The sequence below is a fragment of the Protomyces lactucae-debilis genome, assembly GCF_002105105.1.
Source record: "Protomyces lactucae-debilis strain 12-1054 chromosome Unknown BCR37scaffold_11, whole genome shotgun sequence".
NCBI classification, from domain to species: domain Eukaryota; kingdom Fungi; phylum Ascomycota; class Taphrinomycetes; order Taphrinales; family Protomycetaceae; genus Protomyces; species Protomyces lactucae-debilis.
This window is the reverse complement of record NW_024468003.1, coordinates 511,404-531,486: the sequence shown is the minus strand read 5'-3', so window position 1 is coordinate 531,486 and position 20,083 is coordinate 511,404. Positions and strand designations below refer to the sequence as shown.

Here is a 20,083-nt window from a genome sequence, read left to right as displayed (position 1 = left end):
TGCCTGCGGGATGAAACCACTTTACCCGCTGCTCAACTTCCGGAGCTCGAGCTGTGCTGCAGTTATGTGCGAGACTTGCAGATATGTAGATGTGACTGGGGGGATGAGATGTATGAGGCCCGGATATGTATGTTGCAGAGGCTGCAGCACAGGGCCTTCATTTATTTAGGATGTGACGGTCGAATAGGGTCTCCGGGGAAGTCTCAGGAGAGATTCTAGAGAAGGCTGGAGAGCGGCCGCGAGAGAGAGAGTCAGAGAGTGAGCCTGAATTTGGCCGCGAATCCGCCGAGGGAGGCGACCAAGAAAGATCTGACAGCTCGCAACGACACAACCCGGCCCATCTGCCCTTCCTTCCTCTCTGTTCCCCTATCCCAACACTGCTCGCCTGTCTCTCTAGCTCTCTCGCTGATACTGCTGTACGTTGCGCCCCTCAGTACACCCTGCAGAGAAGCAGCACGCGCCTGCAAAGGAGAGTGTAGTCATAGCCATTTCTTCGGCTCCTCACCTAATACAACACGAAGCACTGCCCCTCCCGGCAGCGGCGCCTTTGTCGTGTTCCAGCACATCATCCCTGCAGTATAGCAACGAAATCTGGTCCTAGGCCGAGCTGCCATCGAAAGCGCACGGAAGCGAGGCTCATAATCGCACAGCCATTCACCTTTCCTACATCGACACGCTCAAAATGCCCTTTTCAACTCAGCCAGTGCTATCCCTGGCCTTCAATAACATCAACAAGATCGATAGAGTAGATTGCGACCAGCTTTCAAGCCTATGGACTGGTATGCTCGTTCCATCTCAGGCAGAACAAATGCTAACCAAAACTAAGTTTTCACAAAGTGTGCCGAGTCCCTTGAGAATGGCCGTCGTCTGGAGAATCTGTCATGGCGCCTCTGGTATCGCGAATGCCAGCTTAACGACCGTGATATGCAGGAGTCACAGCGACGGTCAGCAGAACAAGGAACACGTCCGTCTTTGACGCGCGGACGGACCTGTAGCTCAAGTCTTGTGCCGCAGCTGTCGACCTCAATCGACTCAGCCACCACGGTAGACGAGCGAGATGTGCTTGCATGTGGCAGCCCTGAAGAGAGACTCAAATTACAGCAGCACCTCACTCCAGATCGCTTTCATCAGCTAGTTAGCCAGTTCGGCCAGGAGCCCTCAAATGAAGAGTGGAAAGAGCGCATGGACAAGTCTGATACGCCTTTACCGACTTTTAATAATGAGCCAGAATCCCGTTCTGTGCCGGTACCAGAGTCACAGTCGCAACAAAGCTCTAACAAGTCACCAGAGCAGGTGGACTATCTGAGCATCAAGGTGCGCAATGCGCCCCTATTGCTTGGACCAGAGGATTCCTCTTCTGCGTTGCGCCGCGCCAGCAGTGTTGTCCATGGCTTTCACCCGAGTCTTGTATCTGTCAAAAAGCCATTGAACGGATCTTGCCCGAGCCCGCGGTTGACAGATGGCTCAGGATTGAAGGGGAAGCAACAAATGTTCTTCATCGATTCTAGTCCATCTGGCTCAGATGTTGAATGCGATGCCCGAGGCACGAAGCGCAGCAAGAAAAAGAAGGCTTCAGCAAGATCGCCTGCCCATATTGCTTCGACCCCAGAAGTGGCCCCACCTAAAAAGCAGCGCTCTTTCAAGGAGATTGTCGCCCAAGGTTCGGGCTATGACTCGAGTCCATTTGACAGCGACGAAGATAGCGATGCCCCCTCAAGGGCACAATGGCGCCCTGCAATGGACTCTGCCATCATGAGTGACGAGGAGTCTGATGAGCCTGGTCAGGAGGATGACGATGATTGGGCCTCTGTTGTGACGGAATCGCGTGCAAACTCTTTCTCTGAGGGCAATGATATGTTCAACAAAATGCAAACTCTACCAGATCGGCGACCCTCGCTCGCTTCGCGCAAATCTTTGCTCTCGACGCTCTTCACTGATCCGACTGTGAAGCTTAGTAACGCACAGTCACGTTCCTCACCTGCGATTGCTCAGTCGCGACGTCCCTCTGCTGCATCATCGCCACCCTCGACTGCTTCCAAGCAAGGAGGTCGCATAGCTGGCTCAAATTTACTCCTCACGGCCGACACATTGATGACACCAGCAACAGCTACGGCCACAGACATCAAGGGCTCTGTCTCACCTCGAACCACTCGGCGCAACATGCTTGCTACGGAGCTTTCGGAGTCTCTACGCAAGCATCTTCTCTGGGAGCGCCGTCAAAAGCCTACCAACGCCAATAATGCTGCCCAGGCGGTCTTGAAGAGGCGCCACACGGCTTACGACATGACACAGCTCAGTGATTTCCCAACCGGTCAGCCGGACGGCCAGAGGACGCCGAAGCCATCAGTCTCTGTCGCTACTGAGGCGGGCGCCGACGACTTTGGTTACAATGGATGCGGCTGGTGAGTACGCCTTGTAATTCCAAACATTGATTCATCATTTTGCATAGCGTCTTGGTCTCGCATGGGCGTCAATAGCATCACTAGTCTTAGGCTTCCTTTGTAATAATGATACATTTGAAGACGAACCCAGTGGTGTCATTCACGGTCCCTTTACTACCCTGATCCGCCCACCTGGCTTGTTATGCAAAATGCCAGCTCCAAAATGCTTCTCCTTCTTCGATCGTTGACTACCACGCAAAAGCCAGTTCCTGGCATCACCTTTACCGTTCTTCCTAGTCTTCTCGCGCTCTTTCACGTCGACTTCATTAACAGACTCGACTGGTATAGCCGGGAAAAAGCCGGACTGGAGTGAATCCGAAGGACCCAGTATCGGTGTGTCGATAGGGGACACCATATCTTCAGGTGTGCTGAGAGGTTCAACCGCTGCCCTCTTTGGAGCCAACGAGCGATCATAGTCCACAAAATGCGTATTCAACAAAGCGTGCATATCGGCGTCCCCACCCAGATCAACTTGAGTGCCTTTTTTGGAGACTTCCCTGCGAGTGGCAAACCTGCGTGCATCGAGAGGTGACCCTTCGAGGAGCAAGTCTTCAAGTTCCCAAGTAACATCAAACGACTTGGGAGCGGGTTTGTAAATTGGATCTGAGGTTCCTGTCTCGAGCGCGTTCCATGACAGTGCAGAGAAGAAAGGGTGCTGCGCAAATGGCTTGCTGCCGAGGCGTTCGCGAGGCTCGATCTGCAGTAATGCAGATAGTGCAGACACGCATTCCCGCGAGACAGCTGGGGAGACTTCCGGAAACGCAGGCTTGTCTGAATTCACTCTGTTCATGACTTCCTTCGCATCGCCGCCATGGAAAGGTCGTGAGCCATATATGCATTCGTAAAAAGTCACTCCTAACGACCAATAATCAGCCATGCCGTCGTACTCATCCGCACGATGCACTTCTGGCGCCATGTAGAGAAGACTACCACTGCGAGATTTTGGGAGATTCCCAGGCCGTGCTTGAGTAGAAACGTTAAAATCAGCCAATTTTGCGTGCCCCTCAACATCGAGCAACACATTGTCTGGCTTGACGTCGCGATGTACGATGCCTCGAGTATGAACGTATGCAAGAGCTGCTGCTATCTCCGCAATCCAATGCCGTATAGCTTCTTCTGTGAATGTGAAACGGACGATGTGGTAGCGAAGATCTCCGCCTAGCAGCAATTCAGAAACAAAGTAGAGATGGTCTGCATCTTGAAAAGCGTAATACAGCCTCGCCACGAGCGGGTGATCCAGGCCGGCCAAGATTGCGCGCTCTCGGAGAACATTGACCACAGACTGACGCGCTATACATGTCTCCTTGTTGATATACTTGAGCGCAAAGTAGTCACCCTTCTTGTCTTGAATGACCCGCACCTTGCCAAAGGCGCCCTTGCCAATGACACGCAGCAGCTTCCATTGAGCCAGCGACTGAGCAGATAGGACTTGTCCGCCATCGCTAGTTGCAGCCGATTCTTTTCTTCTGCGCGAGGTATCTTTCAGCGCACTTGACGAGCTGCCCATAGACTTGTAGCGGCAACCCAAGAGAGGCACGTCCTGGGTTCGAGTGTGTCGTCGCGCAAAGTCACGTCTGCAAATGACAGCTGCAGTTTACTCAATTCGCGATTTAACCGCTTCCGGACATCAAGGAGCTCTTTGTAGCGTCACTGGAAACTGACAGTGGCTGACAAGCTTGTGTGCTGATGAGCAGCCAAGGCACAGCTCGCAATACGCACGTTGCTTTGGCTGGGTGAAGAAGTGATGGGGGAGCGAACTACACAGAAAGGCCCAGGACTCAGGCAGGAGCGATGTGTCTGCTCAGACTCTGCTGCGACTTCTGATTGTTTTTGTGGGTGCGCGCCGTGTGCGACCCAATCTGACGACGACCATCCTTGTCGAGAACACCCCTTCAAAGCTCAATCACCAGCGCCGAGAGATTGTCAGGCCTCGTTCCATTCTTATCAGTACGGCTTGAAAACACAGTACTGATTAGTGATGGCCGACAAGCGCAAAGGTGCGCGACAAGACTATGTCCTGCGAGTGCGGTATCAGAACACTCTGCCACCACCACCTTTCGAGCCCAAGATGTTGGCACTTCCTACAGATTTCTCAAAGTACACATCGGCATCTTACTTGTCAAATCTATACCAGGAACAGCCTCTCAGAGTTGAAGCAGATTCCGAACTAGGCATGCATATGGATTTGTCGTTGCTGCCGGGTATCTTCGAGGGGGAAGAGTCAGCCATGTACGCTCCGGATGTGCCTGAAGAGCTGGATCCAAAAGATCGAGCGCTCTTGAAGACTGATATCGGTCAACAAAAGCTTTCTACAGATGTTTCCTTCTTGCGACGCACACAGTATATTTCCAGTGATGCTGCATCTGCAGCGAAAATCAAGCAAGCTGAAAAGGACAAGGCAGCTCGTCATCAGGCTGATCTAGAGTTTGCACTTGATCCGTTGCAGCAAATTGCTGCCATTGAAGATACCTTCACCGCAGCGTCAGGCGAGCTCGAGAGTCTACGACATCCAACACGCAAGGACCTGCGCGCCGTGGAAGTCTTTCCAGTATTTCCAGATACACCCAGCATACAACAGCAGTGGTGTAATGCCAAATTTGCCACAAATCCCGCTCCAAGGGCAAAGAGTAATTCCAAAATGGACGACACCGACCTCAGGCTTGATGTTGCAGCAATCTTGCCCAAGGTTATTGAGGAGGCTGACGATGATTATTTGTCATACTTCCTCCCAAGCTATGAAACAGCAGAGCAGATCCGGCAAGCCAATGATCGGTCGACCTCAGCCGATAATGTACACCGGCTGGACAGCATACGAGACTACGATGCGAAGCGCGACCAGCATGAGGATGATTACATGTTTGTCTTCAACACTGACATGGCAAAGTATGTTCCGCTCGAGGCTCGCATGACACTCAAGACTCGCAGGCCAATGACTGGCAGAGCGAGAGAGAGGGAAGTTATCGACCTGACAATTTCGACAAAGGCTGCCAAGCATGATCTTGATGACGAGGACATGGACATGGAGTAAAGATCTAGGTATCCGTCTCGAAGCCGCAGGGGGTTACGTCGCGTGTCGTGATGGCCATGACCTTGTAGACCTTGCCCATAGCGACACTTTCCACCAGGCGCTTGTATTCACCTTCTATCCGCTTTCGGTCGCTCTCCATCTTGGCATTTCGTGCTAGCACAGTAGCTCTTGCGCCGATACCAAGTCGGTGAAGCCAATGACCTTGCTCCACTGGGCCATGGGCATAAATGCCACCTTGTTGTTGAAAAGCTTCTGCAATAGCCTTGAAATCGACATCGGCAGAAAGATCGACCTTGCCTGGGTCAATAAACGGTGATACAATCTTGTGCGCTCGGATGCCTCGAAGAGTGTCGACTGGAATCGTATCTTTCGGTCCATAGTCAATAATGAGTGCCGAGCCCTGATTTTGTCCTCCCATGATCTCTGAGAGTTTGATCGCCACGTTGATCGAATCTGGACTGACTTCAACGCGAGCTGGCGGCTTGAGGCATTCGAAACGGGGCGATTGAAGCATTTTACCATGAGGCGATGGCGATTTGCTCAGAGTCAGATGAAAGGAAGGGTCTACTTCGCTCTCACTTGCTGGAGCCGGCACTACGGTGGACACGTTCTTCGTGTCAACCAGAAGCTCCTTCCAGTCTTTCTCCGTGCGTTCGAAAGCATGAATTGGCATTGCATCGAAGAACTCGTGAGCAATGATCATAGGATGGGAGAGATCCTTGGGGATTGTGCTAAGATCAGCATGCCAGCAGATCCCCGGCCCATACTTGGACTTGCCATGCCAAATGAGATCGTCGCTTTTGTCGATCGGACTGCCATCGCCGACCAGGGCATGCTGAATTTCGCGTAGCTTGTCGCTCGCTTCCAGAAGATGTATGCACTTCAAGGCTTGCAGAAAGGCTTTGAATTTTGCTCCGGCACGAAGCATATCGTCGAGCAAGGTGCCCTTGCCGGGTCCAAGCTCAATGAGGTTGATAACTGACGGCTTGGACAGTGCCATCCATTCAGTAACGAACCAGATACCAACGAGTTCGCCAAACATCTGAGAGACTTCAGGTGAGGTGACAAAGTCGCCATGCTTGCCAAATGGAGTTTGTTGTGTATAGTAGCCCAGTTCTGGATGTGTCAAGCACTGACGCATGTATGCAGCGATACTGATCGGGCCTGTTGTTTTGACAACTTCTGCCAATTGCTTGGCGAGCGTATCGAACCGGGTCTTTGTCTGACTGGCAGACGCAGATGTGCTAGCTGAACGTCCTCTGGGAGGTAGCAGAAGACTGTGCAGGCCTCTAGTATGGCAACAAGCGCATGTCTTCAGTGCAGGAGTGGATATTTTCACAAGCTTGTAATATTGGCCATGACTGAGCATGACTAGATGGATATAAGAGAGTATTGCCACTAGAGCTGCTAGTCGAGGAGAGCCTAGGGTCCTCAACTACAGTTGAACTACTCATGCTGGTTGCTGGTTGCTGCGTTGCGCCTGACACGTGCCCCACAGAAACAAAAACAAAAACAAGTCCTCAAACAACCAGCTGCCTACACATCCTTGCTACTGCTCCTTCATGCCAGATAGCACATCGCTCCTGCCTGTTCCTGCCAAAAGGGAGCCATCGCCTGCTGCGCTCATGTCATCGGCCCCTGAAACGCGGACGACAGCGCCTCTCGAGCAGCTGGAACCCAATGTGGACTCGCAAAAGCCAGCCACTGCTGCACCTTTCACCAAGCCCAAGCCAGAGTCGCGTCTCAATTTGGTCAAGCGCACTGTGCCACCTACATCAAAGCGTGCTGCACCTGTGTTGTACCCATCAGCAGCATTGCCGGACACAAAACGACCAGTGACACACACACGCACAAAGTCGATTGCAACATCAACAACACTTGGACGGTCTGGACAAGTGATAATGAGACCTAGTAGCGTCACAGGTATCAGAGCAGATGCTCCCTTGAACAAACAACCCTCTGTCCGATCCCAGCCCTCAAGTGCAGCAAGCACTCGGCCACCAAGCATCACAGGACTGCGCTCCTCACAAGGCCCCCCGGTGATAAAGCCGATTCGGCGTGCAACAGACGCAAAAGGCAGAATTGACGAGCTTGAGAGGGCTTTTACGACCATGAAGCAAGAACAGCTGGCCCAGGCATCTCGAACCTCGACGGAGAATTTAGCCATTGCCGCCGAGCTCGCTTCGGAGCGTCAAAAGCTCAACGACCTCGCCTTAGAACGCCAAAACCTACAACTTCAATTCGATCTTGCCAATGAACAAATTGGTCGACTAAGTGGCGAAGTGCATCTTGCATCGTTACAACGAGCGCAACTCGACAACAGGCACGCGATTGAGCTTGACAGTGTGCGAGCAGAGTCGGTGTGCAAAGTAAGGGAGATCGAGTCAAAGGTCTTTGAGCGTGAGCGTCAGATTGGACGTGTGCAGGCTGATGCTGAAGCCATGAGGCGGAGCCTGGACATGGACATCGCCGACAAGATCAGAGAATTGAGCACTGCTTCCTCTCGCATTCAAGAGCTGGAAGGACAATTGGAAGTGCAAAGCAAAGGCTGGCACGCCTTGGAGGAGAAGCTTGCTGAGCAAAGCACAGACTCCATGACTCTGCAACAGGCCATCGGTGAACTTCAAGCGCGCATTAATGTGATGGGGGCCCAGGCTCTAGCAATGCAGGAAACGATTGCTGCTCACATACAAGCACTTGCAGAGTCCGACAGAGAGAAGGCTGAGTTGCGGGCAAATTTGATCAGCGAAGAAACACAGCGGCGTGTATTGCACAATCGGATCCAAGAGCTCAAGGGCAACATTCGAGTCTTTTGCCGTGTGCGTCCGGCACTACCACATGAGCCCATTGCGGACTCTATTCGGATTCCTGATACGCCAGATGAGGTAGAGGTTGTCAGTAGTGGTGCTGAAATGAGCCTGTACGGCAAGGAAGACAAGACCTACAACTTTGGGTTTGACAAGGTAAGAACACATCCAGGGAAGATGATTACAAAAGCGATTGCAAGAGATGGTTACCTCGAGCGAACTTCTCGGTGAACACTCAAACTTGATCTAATATGATTCTCGTAAGCCCTCGCGCCACCAGCTAACGATCAGGTGTTTGCCCCTAAAGCACAAAACGCAGATGTGTTTGCAGAGATTTCGCAATTGGTCCAGTCTGCACTGGACGGCTACAATGTTGCCATCTTCGCGTACGGTCAAACTGGGTCGGGCAAGACGCACACAATGTCTTCGCAAGATGGTATGATTCCGCGAGCTGTGGAACAAATCTACAAGGCGGCAACGGACTTGCAAAGCAAAGGATGGGAGTATACCATTGAAGGATCATTTCTGGAGATCTACTGCGAAAACATGCGCGACTTGCTGAGCTCCAAGTCAACGACAGGAAAGCTCGACATCAGACATGATGAAAAACGCAAGACTACTGTTGTGGATGGCCTGACAACAGTCTCGCTCGACAGCGCGTCTGGTGTCGACTCATTGCTTGCTCTCGCAGCGAAGAATCGTACCACCGCCGCGACAGCTGCAAACGAGCGCAGTTCGCGATCACATTCTGTCTTTATGCTTGCTCTCGAGGGCAAGAATGAGGGCACGGGTGAGCGCAGCCGAGGTGTGCTCAACTTGGTCGACCTTGCTGGCTCAGAGCGTCTCAATCACAGTCAGGCTGTCGGTGATCGTCTGAAGGAAACGCAGGCCATCAACAAGAGTCTGTCATGTCTTGCAGATGTGATCCTTGCCCTGGGCAATGACTCTGCCCATGTGCCATACCGCAATTCGAAGCTGACTTACCTCCTACAGTACAGCCTTGGCGGCAACTCAAAGACACTCATGTTCGTAAACATCAGCCCAGCAAAAGAGCATGTCAGCGAGACCCTCTGTAGTCTCCGCTTTGCCACGGCAGTCAATAAGACAATCGTCGGCACAGCCAAGAGTTCGAAGCGCTAGATATCTCATCACAGGTTTCTTAATGTATACAAGCACAATCATTCTTCCTTGAAATGATAGACGGGACTAGCTAGCGCTGCTTTGCAATACTGTCTATTCGTGTAGCGTAGCATCGAGTCGTGGGCAGAATTCTACTGACCCGATAATGAAGGCTAGTATCGTCTATGGCGCGAGCCGCTCAGCCTCCCAACGTGAGCCCTTCTTCGCCAGCGAGACTCGGTCGTGCTGCCTGTTTGCCCGTCCTTGCCAAAACTCGATCCGCTCTGGTATGATCCGCAGACCTCCCCAGTACTCAGGAACGGGTATTTTGACACTCTTGTCGCTATCTTCCTTCCCATCAGCGCTAAATTTGGTGCGGATTGACTTGACGAGGTCTTCTAACTCTGACCTGTCTTCCAGATGCTTAGATTGGGGGCTCGCCCAAGCACCGATGCGAGAGCCTACGGGCCGTGTGTCAAAGTACACTTGACTTACTGCTGGGGTCAAGCGTTCAGTAGTGCCCTCAACTCTTACGGAGCGTTCCATCTTTTCGTACCAGAAGCAGAGTGATCTATCTGTCAGAGATCATTCTTCTGCGAAGAGAATTTTACGCATGGTTATTCGATTCGAGGTCTCTTGACTTGCGTGAGGTGCCAAAGTTGGAGTAGCTGCTCATTAGCTCAGCACTGCGGCAGACGAGAGACATACATGACGAAGCCAGTGTCATCGAGCTCCTTCAGCAATACCATGCGCGAGGAGACGCGACCCGAGGGTATCTCTGCGGTAGATAGACACACAGCATCGGCAGTGATCTTCTGCGCTTTGGCTTCGTCGAACCACTGGCTATTTGGTCAGCATGTGCTTGTCCAAGTTTATCAACGTACTGGAACGTCTTGAAGGGGTTTTCCAGATTCACATCAGATATCTCAAGGGCGCCTTTCGTGTACTGTTCACGATCGTCTCCAGTAAAGATGTACTTATCCTTGCTTGTCGCTGCTTCTGTAGACATGCTTCGCGCTATGGTCTAATTGCGCAAAGTATTTCTGGGTAGGGTTCTGTAAAGGCCTGTTACTGCGCTAGTCCCTATGCGCATACAGAGGCTCGCTTCTACACTTGAAAGCACGTATAGGATGCGACCAAGTCCACCAAGTCGCGAACAATGTTCATGTATATCGTCATACTAGGACACTTCACAGTCACATTCATTGCTAGGATGCATCCATACAATAGATCTCTCATACATCTCTCTGACCAGATCGCGCGAGAAGCAAGTTGCGATACTCACGTCGTGGCTCTCGTGTATCGCGCGGATCCCGTGGGCCAGCGTCAGGACGATCATGATCACCTTCAGGCAGCCGCTCGCGGCTCCTATCGTAGCGGTCACGATCATGACTTCGGCCTCTGTCCATACCGCGGTTTTGATCTCGAAATCTGTCGTGATCTCGACCGTTGCGCCCATTGTCATACCTATCACGCGGCCCACGTCGGTCTCGGTCGCCTTTCGTCCAGCGGTCACGGTCACCGCTGTTGGCTTGCCCCCTCTCCGGCCAGCGGTCACGCTCAGTAGAACCGTGTCCTTGAGATACTTGCCTGCGTGCCGGCACATCGCGCTGATGACCTTGAACGCGCTGAGGTCCACGCTCAGGGGCACCGTTGCCTTGGGGTCTGCCATTGTCAGCCCATGACGTTGAAGGCACGCCGGCATCCTTGTTGATTGCCAAATTGCCATTTCCGCCCTTCGCCATCTCCCCAGCAGCTGCAGGTGCCTTTGCCGCAGCGGCAGCGGCAGCGTAACCACTCTTGTCCAGCTCGTGTGAAGACTCGTACGTAGGCAGGTCGACCGCCTCGGCCGGAAGCGGCTCGCAGGAAAAGTACTTTGCTTGGAGGGCTTGTGTGGCGGTAGGACGCTTCGAAGGATTCAGCGTCAGGAGCGAACCGAGAAGATTCGCCATTTCTATGCCATGCACCGCATATTCCTTCTCCAATATCCGAGGTGGAACTGCAAAGCTCTTTACCCCCTCACATCCAGGCAAATTTGTCCACCCCGGCATAGATGACTCTGTAGGTCCTCCACATAGGCGGAAAATGAGATCTAGTTGGTCGACATCGGTACGACCCTGGAACATGGGCTTGCCCAGGTAGATTTCACCCATGACGCATCCTACACCCCATAGATCAATTGCAGGTGTGTAGCAGCGTTCGCCGAGCAATAACTCCGGAGGTCGGTACCAACGAGTCACAACACAGTTTGTATATTGACGCTTGGGCATATCGCTGTCTGGCGCTGGTTCGTCTTCATACAGTCTTGCCAAGCCGAAATCTGCAATTTGCAGGATCCCCTGATTATTGATAAGCAAATTTGCCGCCTTCATGTCTCGATGGAGAATATGCATCTACTGTCAATTTGGGCATTTTCATTTGATTGACGAACGCTGTGTAAGTAGCCAGTCCCTTCCAGAAGCTGTTGCATGTAGCACTTGATCTGGGCAGGAGTAAATTGGACCTTTGGATTTTCCAGTAGGCCACTGAGGTCGTGATCCATATAGGGCGTCACCATGTATATCGCGCCGCGCTTCTTTTTGCTCTTGTCGCCACGCTCTACGGTCATGTCCGTCAAGGGCACCACGTTTGGGTGGTTGAGCATTTTGAGGATGCGAATCTCGCGAAGCGCAGTGATTGGGAACTGGTGTTAGTCGTGAAAGTGCAAGGCTGCTGTCATACGCCATCCTTCTCATTATGCATCAGGATACGCTTCAAGGCGACCACTTGCTTTGTCTTGCGATGACAGGCCCGGTGTACGATGCTGCTTGTTAGCGAGAGCCGAATTGTAAAAGTCGCAGTCAAGCGTACCCAAAAGTGCCCTCTCCAATCTTCTCCTGCATTTCGTAATCTTTGAGGTTGCTGCATCCCTCAAACGCGCGCAACTTGGTGAGCTTGGGGATGGAAAGCTTCTTGAGCGACGGTGTCCCGGGGTTTGTTCCAGGCGTGGCGGGCGCCGACTCTGCGAGGGCCTCCTCTGCGGACCGCTTGGGCTGCATCCTCTAGACCACGAGCTCAGCGTGCCTGTGCTATGAAGCAGAAGTGCGAGAACCGGCGTGAGTGCGACACGGATGTAGAAGCTGTGCCAGGTCGCGCCGTCTTTTTGTGTCTGTCGCGCGAACCGTCATTTTCAAGCGACTGCCAGCTTCTCTTCCAACATATTGACCTTGCAATCGCTGCCAGCAGCACTCCTACAGCGGTCTCATGGTCAGCATGAGCAACGAGAGGGCCGAGTCGAAAGCATTTCTTCATGACTTGTTGAATCAGACTCTCCGTATGACGGTCAGCGATGGCAGAAGCTTTGTTGGCAATTTCATGTGTACAGACCGAGACGCATCTGTCATCCTCTCCGACACCTGGGAGTATCGCGGCGGTAAGGCAACTTTAGAAGGCTTGATCTGATGGGCTGATGGTAGATGACAAGCGATACGTCGGCCTCATTGTTGTGCCAGGCAAGTATACCCTCAAAGTCGAGGTGCAGGAAGACAAGTACGTTTGATACACGTTCGCTATGGTATGGATTCACTATGCAAAAAGGGGAACAACTGCCGGGAGTGTCTCACTTCTGAATCTGGCAAAGGGCATCAGCCGATTGTGCGGCCAGAACAGGGTTGAGAGCCAGGTTCGATAGGAGCCCAGCTTTAATGCGCTGTGGCAACGCATCTTGCTCGTCAAAGACCGTCGGCTCTGCCTTGGCCAAGTTCTTCAAGATGGCCGTTGCAAGCATAGCAACACCGCGTGCCTCACCCTTGTCGTCATGCGCCGTGAAGCGCGATTCGATTCGCAAGACAGCTTGTGCTTTGGCCGGTTGACTCTTTGGCGCTGCAGTGGATGGCAGGTGGATGCGTGCGTGAATGGCAACCTTGCGCACATCCATTTCTGGCTTTGATGCGTACTTCTGGCAGCCTTGCCAACAATGCGTCTTGGCGCTGCCATCCTTTGGTAGGTGATCCTGGGTAATGTGTTTGTATAGTGCATTCGTACTTGCAAATTGTTGACCACAAGGTTCCAAAACCGTACGCGTGCTGGGCGCGACAGAGGTCGGCGCACCATTCGACACGCCATCAACTTGAGCAGTTGAAGTTTCAGTCGACACGCCACTCGGTACAACAGGTTCTTGCTTGGCCGTCATCCACTTGCATGACATGTACGTTTTGCCGCTCGGTGTGGTGGGTGACTCGCGCGGACGAATGCCTCGAATGATGAAGCGCTGTCCTTCAGCTCCTTGTGTCACCATAGCTGCAGCCGTTGGGAAGGCTGTGTTCACCATTTTGATGAGGTCTGCAGCTTGCAACAATGGCTGCTTGCCGGTATAGTGGCTAAAGCGCGTGCGGTATGATGTCCAGAGCGATATTTGCGTCACGTCATCTCCAGTCGATCCCGCTTGGTAGCAAGTCTTCATCCAGTGAATAGCTCTCTCTGGTTCAGCAAATTGAAGCAGCTCTTGGACAACTTCTTCAGGGAGCGATGGGATATTTGGTGGGACCTCTGGCGTCTTTGCTTGTTGTGGGTTTGTGATTTCCGATACTTTGCCATAGTCGCCGTGGGTCGTCAAGCTGAGGACCTTGCGTAGTAGCTCTGCCGTGTCTGAATTGTTTGCGAGTGCTTTTGTGTTGTGCTTGTAGGTGGTGAATTGATACACGAATTCAACAATCGCCACGACAAGCTCATCGTCTGCGCAGAGCAAAAGCTGAGCCAGTCGGCTGATGGTGGCAGGCTTGATATCTTGCAGCAAGCGATTGTTGTCATCAAAGTTTGAGAGCTTTGCCAGAACGCGCAAAGAGAAGAGCAGTGCATGACGGTCGTCCGACGTCAGCAGACTAGCAATCGAACGATACAACGGATGTCCTTCCGTAGTAATGCCGAGGACTTGAACGCCAGCTTCAATCATGTCCATGCAATAAAGCCTGAGTTCAATGGTGGCAGATGTAATCGGCAACGACAAAGCCTGAACAAAGACGTGAACTGCCTGTGGCAATCTGCAGATGAACTTTGCATTGTCAACTTGCAGACTCGCATTGCGTAGAACGAGAGCAGCCTCGAGAAAGTATGGTGCTTTATCTTGAGCGCGATGCGCAAAATATTCACTCTGTCGTTTGACACGCTTGGCTGAAGGCTCGGAGAGGAGACTGTCAGAGCAAATTTTCTGGACGCCCTGTTCGAAAATGGCCATGAGTGCTTCAGCAAGACCTGGTGTACGCTCGAGTGACATTTCGTCTCCTTGTTCATAACTTGAACGGACAAGATCTTTCAGGGCACACGCCATTTCATCTGGGATGGAGCTCTTGAGGGCCATGGTGATGCGTGCGAGCTGCTGGGAAGAGAGGCGGCCCTCAATGCGTTCTTTTGGAGGTCTGAGCTCAATGTGCCTTGAGATGAATGGCTGTAGAGCATTTTTTTGTTCTGGCTGCAGTGTTGTGCAAGCAAATTGGCCCGCAGTGGCAGGCATGATAGGCTTGATGAAGGGTCCATCGCGCTCAAACCACGCTGCCTCTGCCGGTGTGACGACGCGAGGTTGCGTGGCGGGCGTTGGCGTTGCAGTGAGCGGCAGGCGAGATCGACTGGAATTGTTGCTATTGAACTGACCTTGTTGTTGTTGCTGTTGCTGCTGTTGCTGTTGTTGCAATAGCTGTTGGCCTATCTGCTGAAAGTTTTGCATGGAGGTGACTTGCTGCTGCTGTTGCTGTTGTTGGGATGCCAAGAGCTGGTGCTGTAACGAGGTGCGAGCTCCCGGGGGCGCTCGAGGCCGCTGGGCATGGTGAGCAGGCAGGTGGTTGCCAGAGGAGGGCGATTTGGGCGAGGGTGTGTTGATGACATCTAGCTGTTAGTCTTTGATCATACGAGCCGCGAAGGGATTGTCCATACTCGGTCTTCGCATGATGGCTCCACCTCGTGCCGTCAAGCTCTCCAGTCTCTCTGGCGGTGGAGCTTGCATCTTGCGGTGTGTCTCAATCTCAAAGGCCCTGGACGGTGTGTCAGCATGCAGTCAAAGGGAGCAGGTTGTCATACGCGAGGTTCTTGTAGTACATGGTCTTGAGCAGGTAGCCCGGCATGCCTGCATTGGACATGGGCGGCACATTGTACTCTGCTGCGACCTTTTTCCACAGCATGGGCGTATCTGACACGACATCATACCCGCCGAGTGCGATGATGCGCTTGTAGAGCTTCAGCAGGGAGATGCGGCGCGGGCCGAGGGCGGGTTCCTTTGTGAGGTGTGTTCCGCGCTGTGCGTGGTATAGCTCGAGTGTGCGCATGAATGCGGCATACTCGGGTGTGCGCTCGATGTCTGAGTCCTCTGTCTGTTTGTGCACATGTGGTTAGCCCTGTGTCTCTCTCTGGGCCTCAGCTCGTGTTACCTGTTTGTTCCCCATCGCTCGTTGCTCCCAAAGACGCGCTGGGATTTACTCGCAGAGCAGCACTTGCACCTGTTTCGCGACGGCTGCTTGTGCGTGTGTCTGTGTGCTGTGTTATGCTGGATATTCACGGGCCGCGCCTTTGCCCTGGTGCTGTGGCCGTTGCTTTGTAACTGTGGTTCTGCTGCTGCTGGTGCTCGCTGCAATCGATGGGCCTTCCTTTGCTCTGTGCTGCTGCTGCTGCTTCTGCCAGGAATCTGCCTCTTCTGCACTTGACTGCGCTCTGTTGCTCTGATTCTCTTCTCTGTATTCTTTTCCTCCTTCTGCTCGAATTTCACGTGTGCAGGACTCACTCACCAGACATCGGATTCTGACCACAAACAAGTCCAGGAACACGCTTCATGACCACAGGCTAGCTAGATAGAGGAGAGAGCTGCTCATTGCGTATGATGCTCTCCCTTGCATCCGCTATTTTAACAAGCCACTTGCGCTGATCCCATACTGCTGCTAGTTCACCACATCATGAACCAGCTGCAGTGCCTGACAAGTGTCAGACTCTACGAGACAGCCACACGCTACTACATCATAGGATGTACTCAAGATGAACAGCACTTCTCTGTCCTCAAGATTGATAGAACAGTCGAAGAAGATCGCTTTCTTCTTGTAGAAGACGACGCGACCTACTCAAAAGCCCAGATCAATGAACTGCTTGTCGCGCTAGACAGTGGAAATGCGTCAACCGGTGGCTTGACCAAGATCCTGACATGCTGTGGCATCATTGGCTTGATTCGCTTCACTGCAAACTTCTACATCTCCGTCATCACGAAAAGATCGATTGTCGCCTTGCTTGGCGGACACTACATCTATCATGTGGAAAATACAAAGCTGATTCCGCTGCACTCAGTCATTCAGCACAAGAAACGCGATCGTAACGCAGCTGAAGAAGCACGCTACCTTGCTATCTGGCAGAGCATGGAGATCAACAAGACATTCTACTACTCGAATACCTACGACATCACGCACACCCTGCAGTACAACCTCACCAACAGCGCCGTCCATCAGGAGCATCTCATGGGCAATTACAACGAGATGTTTGTTTGGAATCATCACTTGCTCCATATGGCATTTGCCACCATTCGACAGCACTCCAATTGGTGTGTGCCCCTTATACACGGCTTCATCGACCAAGCAAAATTGATGATTTTTGGTAAGCCAGTCTATGTTACACTCATTGCTCGTCGCTCCCGCCACTTTGCTGGAGCAAGATTTTTGAAACGCGGTGCCAATGAACGAGGCTATGTTGCCAATGATGTCGAGAGTGAGCAGATTGTGTCTGAAGCAATGACAACACCCTTTCATCGCCCGGACGGCACGCTCAATGGTCAATATACAAGCTATGTGCAGCATAGAGGCTCCATACCTCTCAATTGGTCGCAACCAGTGGACGGCGTCAACCCAAAGCCCCCCATTGAGCTCAATGTAATTGATCCCTTCTTCTCTGCTGCGGCCCTCCATTTCGACCACATGTTTGAGCGCTATGGGAGCCCCATCTATGTCATCAATCTCATCAAGCAGCGCGAACGAACACCGCGCGAGACGCTGTTGCTGCAGGAGTTCAATCAAATGATTGCTTACCTGAATCAATTTCTACCCAAGGAACACAAGCTGCGTTATATCGCTTGGGACATGTCGAGGGCTGCAAAAAGTAGAGACGAAGAGGTCATTGAACGCCTTGAGAGCATTGCTTGCGAGTCTATCAACGCCACCGGCATCTTTTGTGCAAGCGCAGTCCCGACCATGCAGCACGGTGTCGCTCGTACCAATTGCATAGACTGCCTGGATCGTACCAATGCGGCGCAATTTGTTATTGGAAAACACGCTCTTTCAGTTCAGCTGCATGCCCTCGGTCTTGTCAACAGCCCAGCTGATGTCAAATACGATTGTGATGCAGTTTCGATGATTATTGAGATGTTTCACGATCACGGAGACACCATCGCATTACAGTACGGCGGCTCGCATCTGGTCAACACGATGGAAACCTACAGAAAGATCAACCAATGGTCCAGTCATTCTCGCGATATGATTGAGAGTATTCGGAGATTCTATCATAACTCATTCCTGGATGCACAACGCCAGGATGCCATCAATTTGTTCCTCGGCAACTTCCGTGTCCCGGGAGCCCTCTCTGGCCATCAGCATCTATGGGAAATGGAGAATGATTACAAGCTGCATTTCAACGACGCTGCACTCCTGACAGGCCACCGCCATTATCGCTTCTGGTGGACTCCCAAGCACTTACAAGGCTCGCACATCACTGATAGGTTCCATCTTGATGGAGGTGATCGTTTCCCAAGTGCAGATGAGCGTTACTGGCAAGAGTACTATCGTCCAGGGGTTGTTTCCTCCATCGACAAGATTTTCGCCTTCCATATGAACTCCACGGCACGCTACCTCAGTACAAAACAGTTTCATGACGAAACCTTCGATGCAAGTCCCTTTGTCGTTCGCATTGCCCCTTCGCCTGCTACGGTCGTAAAGAAGGAAGAGGTGGACTCTGAGAAGGCTGGACCGCGTCCAAACAAGTCCCGCAATCATTCAGCCGTGTCTCTTCATCGTTGGCTAGGTCACGCCAGTCCAAGCAGGTTCGTGGAGCCTGTGGTAAAGGATGAGAAGGTGTTGCCACTGGTTGATACGGTTCGAGCAGTGCCGAAGATGGAAGAGGTGGAAGAGGTACTCGCTTCGCTCCTTGTGACGAAGGAAGCGGATCAGCGTATCTATCAAGAATTTCTCGATCGAGCTCGCCGGCCGGACGATCCAACGACATGGGATGAGTTCACTGACACGACGACGACGACAGACTTGAGCGCTGCTGATGCGGAAAAGGCATATGAGCGATTTGTCCATGTCGACAGCTACACCCCGTCGGAGGAAGACGTTGCCATGTACAGAGCTGCTGCAGTAGCCCTCGCCGTATGAACGGGCAAGGCTAGCATAACGAGTCTAGATATGGCCGTTGGACACTACAGGGAGCACTGCGTGGTGTTCAGTTGAGAGAATATGCTTGTCAGTTGCAAGGAATGCATGATATTGTCTAAGGCTTTGTGTTTGTGCATGATGCATAGACTGAAGCTACCCAAGCTGAAAAGCCAAGCATCGAGAAGCTTTAGAATACGCAACGCTGAAGTATGAGTGCGTCAATGTTTTCAAGTCGCGATATGCGGCCATGTGCCTGCTATTGGCAAGTTGCGGGGCCTCAAGCATAACTCTTCCTGGGAAGTCCGAGAGTAGCAGAGCTTGTATCAATTTTGGGGTGATCCTATACCCCATATGCAGCTGTCGAGCTACTTGCTTCTGACGCCTGACTACGTCGCTTGACGTTGCATAGCCGCTTGTATATGTTGCCGCGCATTCTCGTACGTCTTGAGTAAGTACTCATGCTTCTTCTCAAGCGCCTTTGCTTCATCCTCTGTTGATTTCTTCTCCTCCTTCAGCCTCGATTGTAGCGTCGTCTCGTCAGCAAGCATAAACATCTTGCCAACACCCTGGTACAATGGTGTATCTTTCGGCAGACTGTCAATCTCTGCAAGCGTGAGCTGTATGGTCTTGGCGATACGCTGCTTCTGGACGAGGGCCTGCTTGACACTGGTCAGTTCGCGTTGTGAGCTGACAGCGCGAGCTTCGATCTCTGTCTGGTTAGCAGGAGTTGCTTGTGCTTTCGTGAATGCCCACCTGAGAGCACCTTGCGCAATTGATCCTCCATGTTCTTCTGGACTTGAGAGTGCCGCAGCTTGAGTCAATGAAGACCTCCCTGGGCTGCTGCTGCGACCAGACACTGAAGAGTGTCGAAACAACGAGATGCCACAACGCGACTCAACAGCGACAGGGACACAAGGACCACGGAAGATGGCATGCGCTCATGGCATTCTAGGTGGTCAAAGAGAGCATTGCACTTCGAAAGATCTATCGATGGCTCTGTACTGTTCAGCAGAGAAAAGGACCACCCCAGCTGGATGACCCAGAGTCGCACCACTCGCTCGCCCCTGAGGAAACATCCACGACACGAGCTTCCCGATGCTGGTACTTCATCAAGACCACATGGCTATACTGTCTGGCTAGGCCCAAATGAGGTCTGTAAGAACACGCTGAATGGCCATGCACACTGTTCTCAAGTCGCGTCTAGGTCAATTCGTGTATGATGACGTCGACATGAGGCCTTTGAGAGGATCAAGACGCGTCGAGCAGGAAGATACTCTTTGTGCCACAAGACATAACAGCAGCAAGTATGGTATGTAGCAA

General features: G+C 52.3%; 10 protein-coding genes across 10 annotated transcripts; 4 read left to right on the top strand and 6 right to left on the bottom strand.

The window, feature by feature from the left end:
• Window positions 1-2,952: 2,952 nt before the first annotated feature.
• BCR37DRAFT_339130 (AGC/YANK protein kinase) lies at window positions 2,953-3,852 on the bottom strand (the record flags this gene model as incomplete). Its single annotated transcript, XM_040867323.1, has 1 exon — window positions 2,953-3,852. A coding segment is annotated over one exon (900 nt), but the record flags the coding sequence as incomplete, so codon positions are not given.
• A 567-nt stretch (window positions 3,853-4,419) lies between these two features.
• BCR37DRAFT_393443 (RNA polymerase II-associated) lies at window positions 4,420-5,374 on the top strand (the record flags this gene model as incomplete). The annotated part of the gene is made up of 2 exons (XM_040871305.1): window positions 4,420-5,324; window positions 5,359-5,374. 2 exons carry the CDS (start codon window positions 4,420-4,422, stop codon window positions 5,372-5,374), a joined length of 921 nt encoding a protein of 306 aa, XP_040724978.1.
• Window positions 5,375-5,473: 99 nt separating this feature from the next.
• BCR37DRAFT_348030 (S-adenosyl-L-methionine-dependent methyltransferase) lies at window positions 5,474-6,838 on the bottom strand (the record flags this gene model as incomplete). Its single annotated transcript, XM_040867813.1, has 1 exon — window positions 5,474-6,838. One exon carries the CDS (start codon window positions 6,836-6,838, stop codon window positions 5,474-5,476), a length of 1,365 nt encoding a protein of 454 aa, XP_040724977.1.
• A 1,090-nt stretch (window positions 6,839-7,928) lies between these two features.
• BCR37DRAFT_402926 (kinesin) lies at window positions 7,929-9,416 on the top strand (the record flags this gene model as incomplete). Its single annotated transcript, XM_040871953.1, has 2 exons — window positions 7,929-8,432; window positions 8,568-9,416. The coding sequence occupies 2 exons, from the start codon at window positions 7,929-7,931 to the stop codon at window positions 9,414-9,416; spliced, it is 1,353 nt and encodes a 450-aa protein (XP_040724976.1).
• A 162-nt stretch (window positions 9,417-9,578) lies between these two features.
• BCR37DRAFT_347885 (uncharacterized protein) lies at window positions 9,579-10,404 on the bottom strand (the record flags this gene model as incomplete). The annotated part of the gene is made up of 4 exons (XM_040867802.1): window positions 9,579-9,966; window positions 10,007-10,063; window positions 10,104-10,238; window positions 10,280-10,404. The coding sequence occupies 4 exons, from the start codon at window positions 10,402-10,404 to the stop codon at window positions 9,579-9,581; spliced, it is 705 nt and encodes a 234-aa protein (XP_040724975.1).
• Window positions 10,405-10,586: 182 nt separating this feature from the next.
• On the bottom strand, window positions 10,587-12,589 carry BCR37DRAFT_380497 (kinase-like domain-containing protein). The gene is made up of 4 exons (XM_040869506.1): window positions 12,246-12,589; window positions 12,117-12,198; window positions 11,827-12,078; window positions 10,587-11,788 (listed from the first exon to the last, which is right to left on the bottom strand). The coding sequence occupies exons 1-4, from the start codon at window positions 12,431-12,433 to the stop codon at window positions 10,631-10,633; spliced, it is 1,680 nt and encodes a 559-aa protein (XP_040724974.1). The 5' UTR covers window positions 12,434-12,589; the 3' UTR covers window positions 10,587-10,630.
• Window positions 12,590-12,647: 58 nt separating this feature from the next.
• BCR37DRAFT_348101 (uncharacterized protein) lies at window positions 12,648-12,836 on the top strand (the record flags this gene model as incomplete). The annotated part of the gene is made up of 1 exon (XM_040867822.1): window positions 12,648-12,836. The coding sequence occupies one exon, from the start codon at window positions 12,648-12,650 to the stop codon at window positions 12,834-12,836; it is 189 nt and encodes a 62-aa protein (XP_040724973.1).
• An 86-nt stretch (window positions 12,837-12,922) lies between these two features.
• Window positions 12,923-16,063, bottom strand: BCR37DRAFT_380494 (uncharacterized protein). Its single transcript, XM_040869505.1, has 4 exons — window positions 15,791-16,063; window positions 15,444-15,733; window positions 15,300-15,397; window positions 12,923-15,251 (listed from the first exon to the last, which is right to left on the bottom strand). The coding sequence occupies exons 1-4, from the start codon at window positions 15,803-15,805 to the stop codon at window positions 12,994-12,996; spliced, it is 2,661 nt and encodes an 886-aa protein (XP_040724972.1). The 5' UTR covers window positions 15,806-16,063; the 3' UTR covers window positions 12,923-12,993.
• Window positions 16,064-16,309: 246 nt separating this feature from the next.
• BCR37DRAFT_402923 (SacI homology domain-containing protein) lies at window positions 16,310-18,763 on the top strand (the record flags this gene model as incomplete). Its single annotated transcript, XM_040871952.1, has 2 exons — window positions 16,310-18,242; window positions 18,411-18,763. The coding sequence occupies 2 exons, from the start codon at window positions 16,310-16,312 to the stop codon at window positions 18,761-18,763; spliced, it is 2,286 nt and encodes a 761-aa protein (XP_040724971.1).
• Window positions 18,764-19,149: 386 nt separating this feature from the next.
• BCR37DRAFT_393436 (Prefoldin) lies at window positions 19,150-19,547 on the bottom strand (the record flags this gene model as incomplete). Its single annotated transcript, XM_040871304.1, has 2 exons — window positions 19,150-19,472; window positions 19,517-19,547. The coding sequence occupies 2 exons, from the start codon at window positions 19,545-19,547 to the stop codon at window positions 19,150-19,152; spliced, it is 354 nt and encodes a 117-aa protein (XP_040724970.1).
• Between the last annotated feature and the right edge of the window lie 536 nt (window positions 19,548-20,083).

Bases quoted from the DNA above. Each gene is read 5' to 3' on its own strand.
- BCR37DRAFT_380497 (XM_040869506.1), bottom strand. From the start codon at position 12,433: ATGCAGCCCAAGCGGTCCGCAGAGGAGGCCCTCGCAGAGTCGGCGCCC. The intron at 12,199-12,245 runs GTACGCTTGACT...GCTAACAAGCAG, and splicing joins ATTGGAGAGGGCACTTTTGG to CATCGTACACCGGGCCTGTC. The intron at 11,789-11,826 runs GTTCGTCAATCA...AATTGACAGTAG, and splicing joins GGACTGGCTACTTACACAGC to ATGCATATTCTCCATCGAGA.
- BCR37DRAFT_380494 (XM_040869505.1), bottom strand. The intron at 15,398-15,443 runs GTATGACAACCT...CACACCGTCCAG, and splicing joins ATGTACTACAAGAACCTCGC to GGCCTTTGAGATTGAGACAC. The intron at 15,252-15,299 runs GTATGGACAATC...ACTAACAGCTAG, and splicing joins AGCCATCATGCGAAGACCGA to ATGTCATCAACACACCCTCG.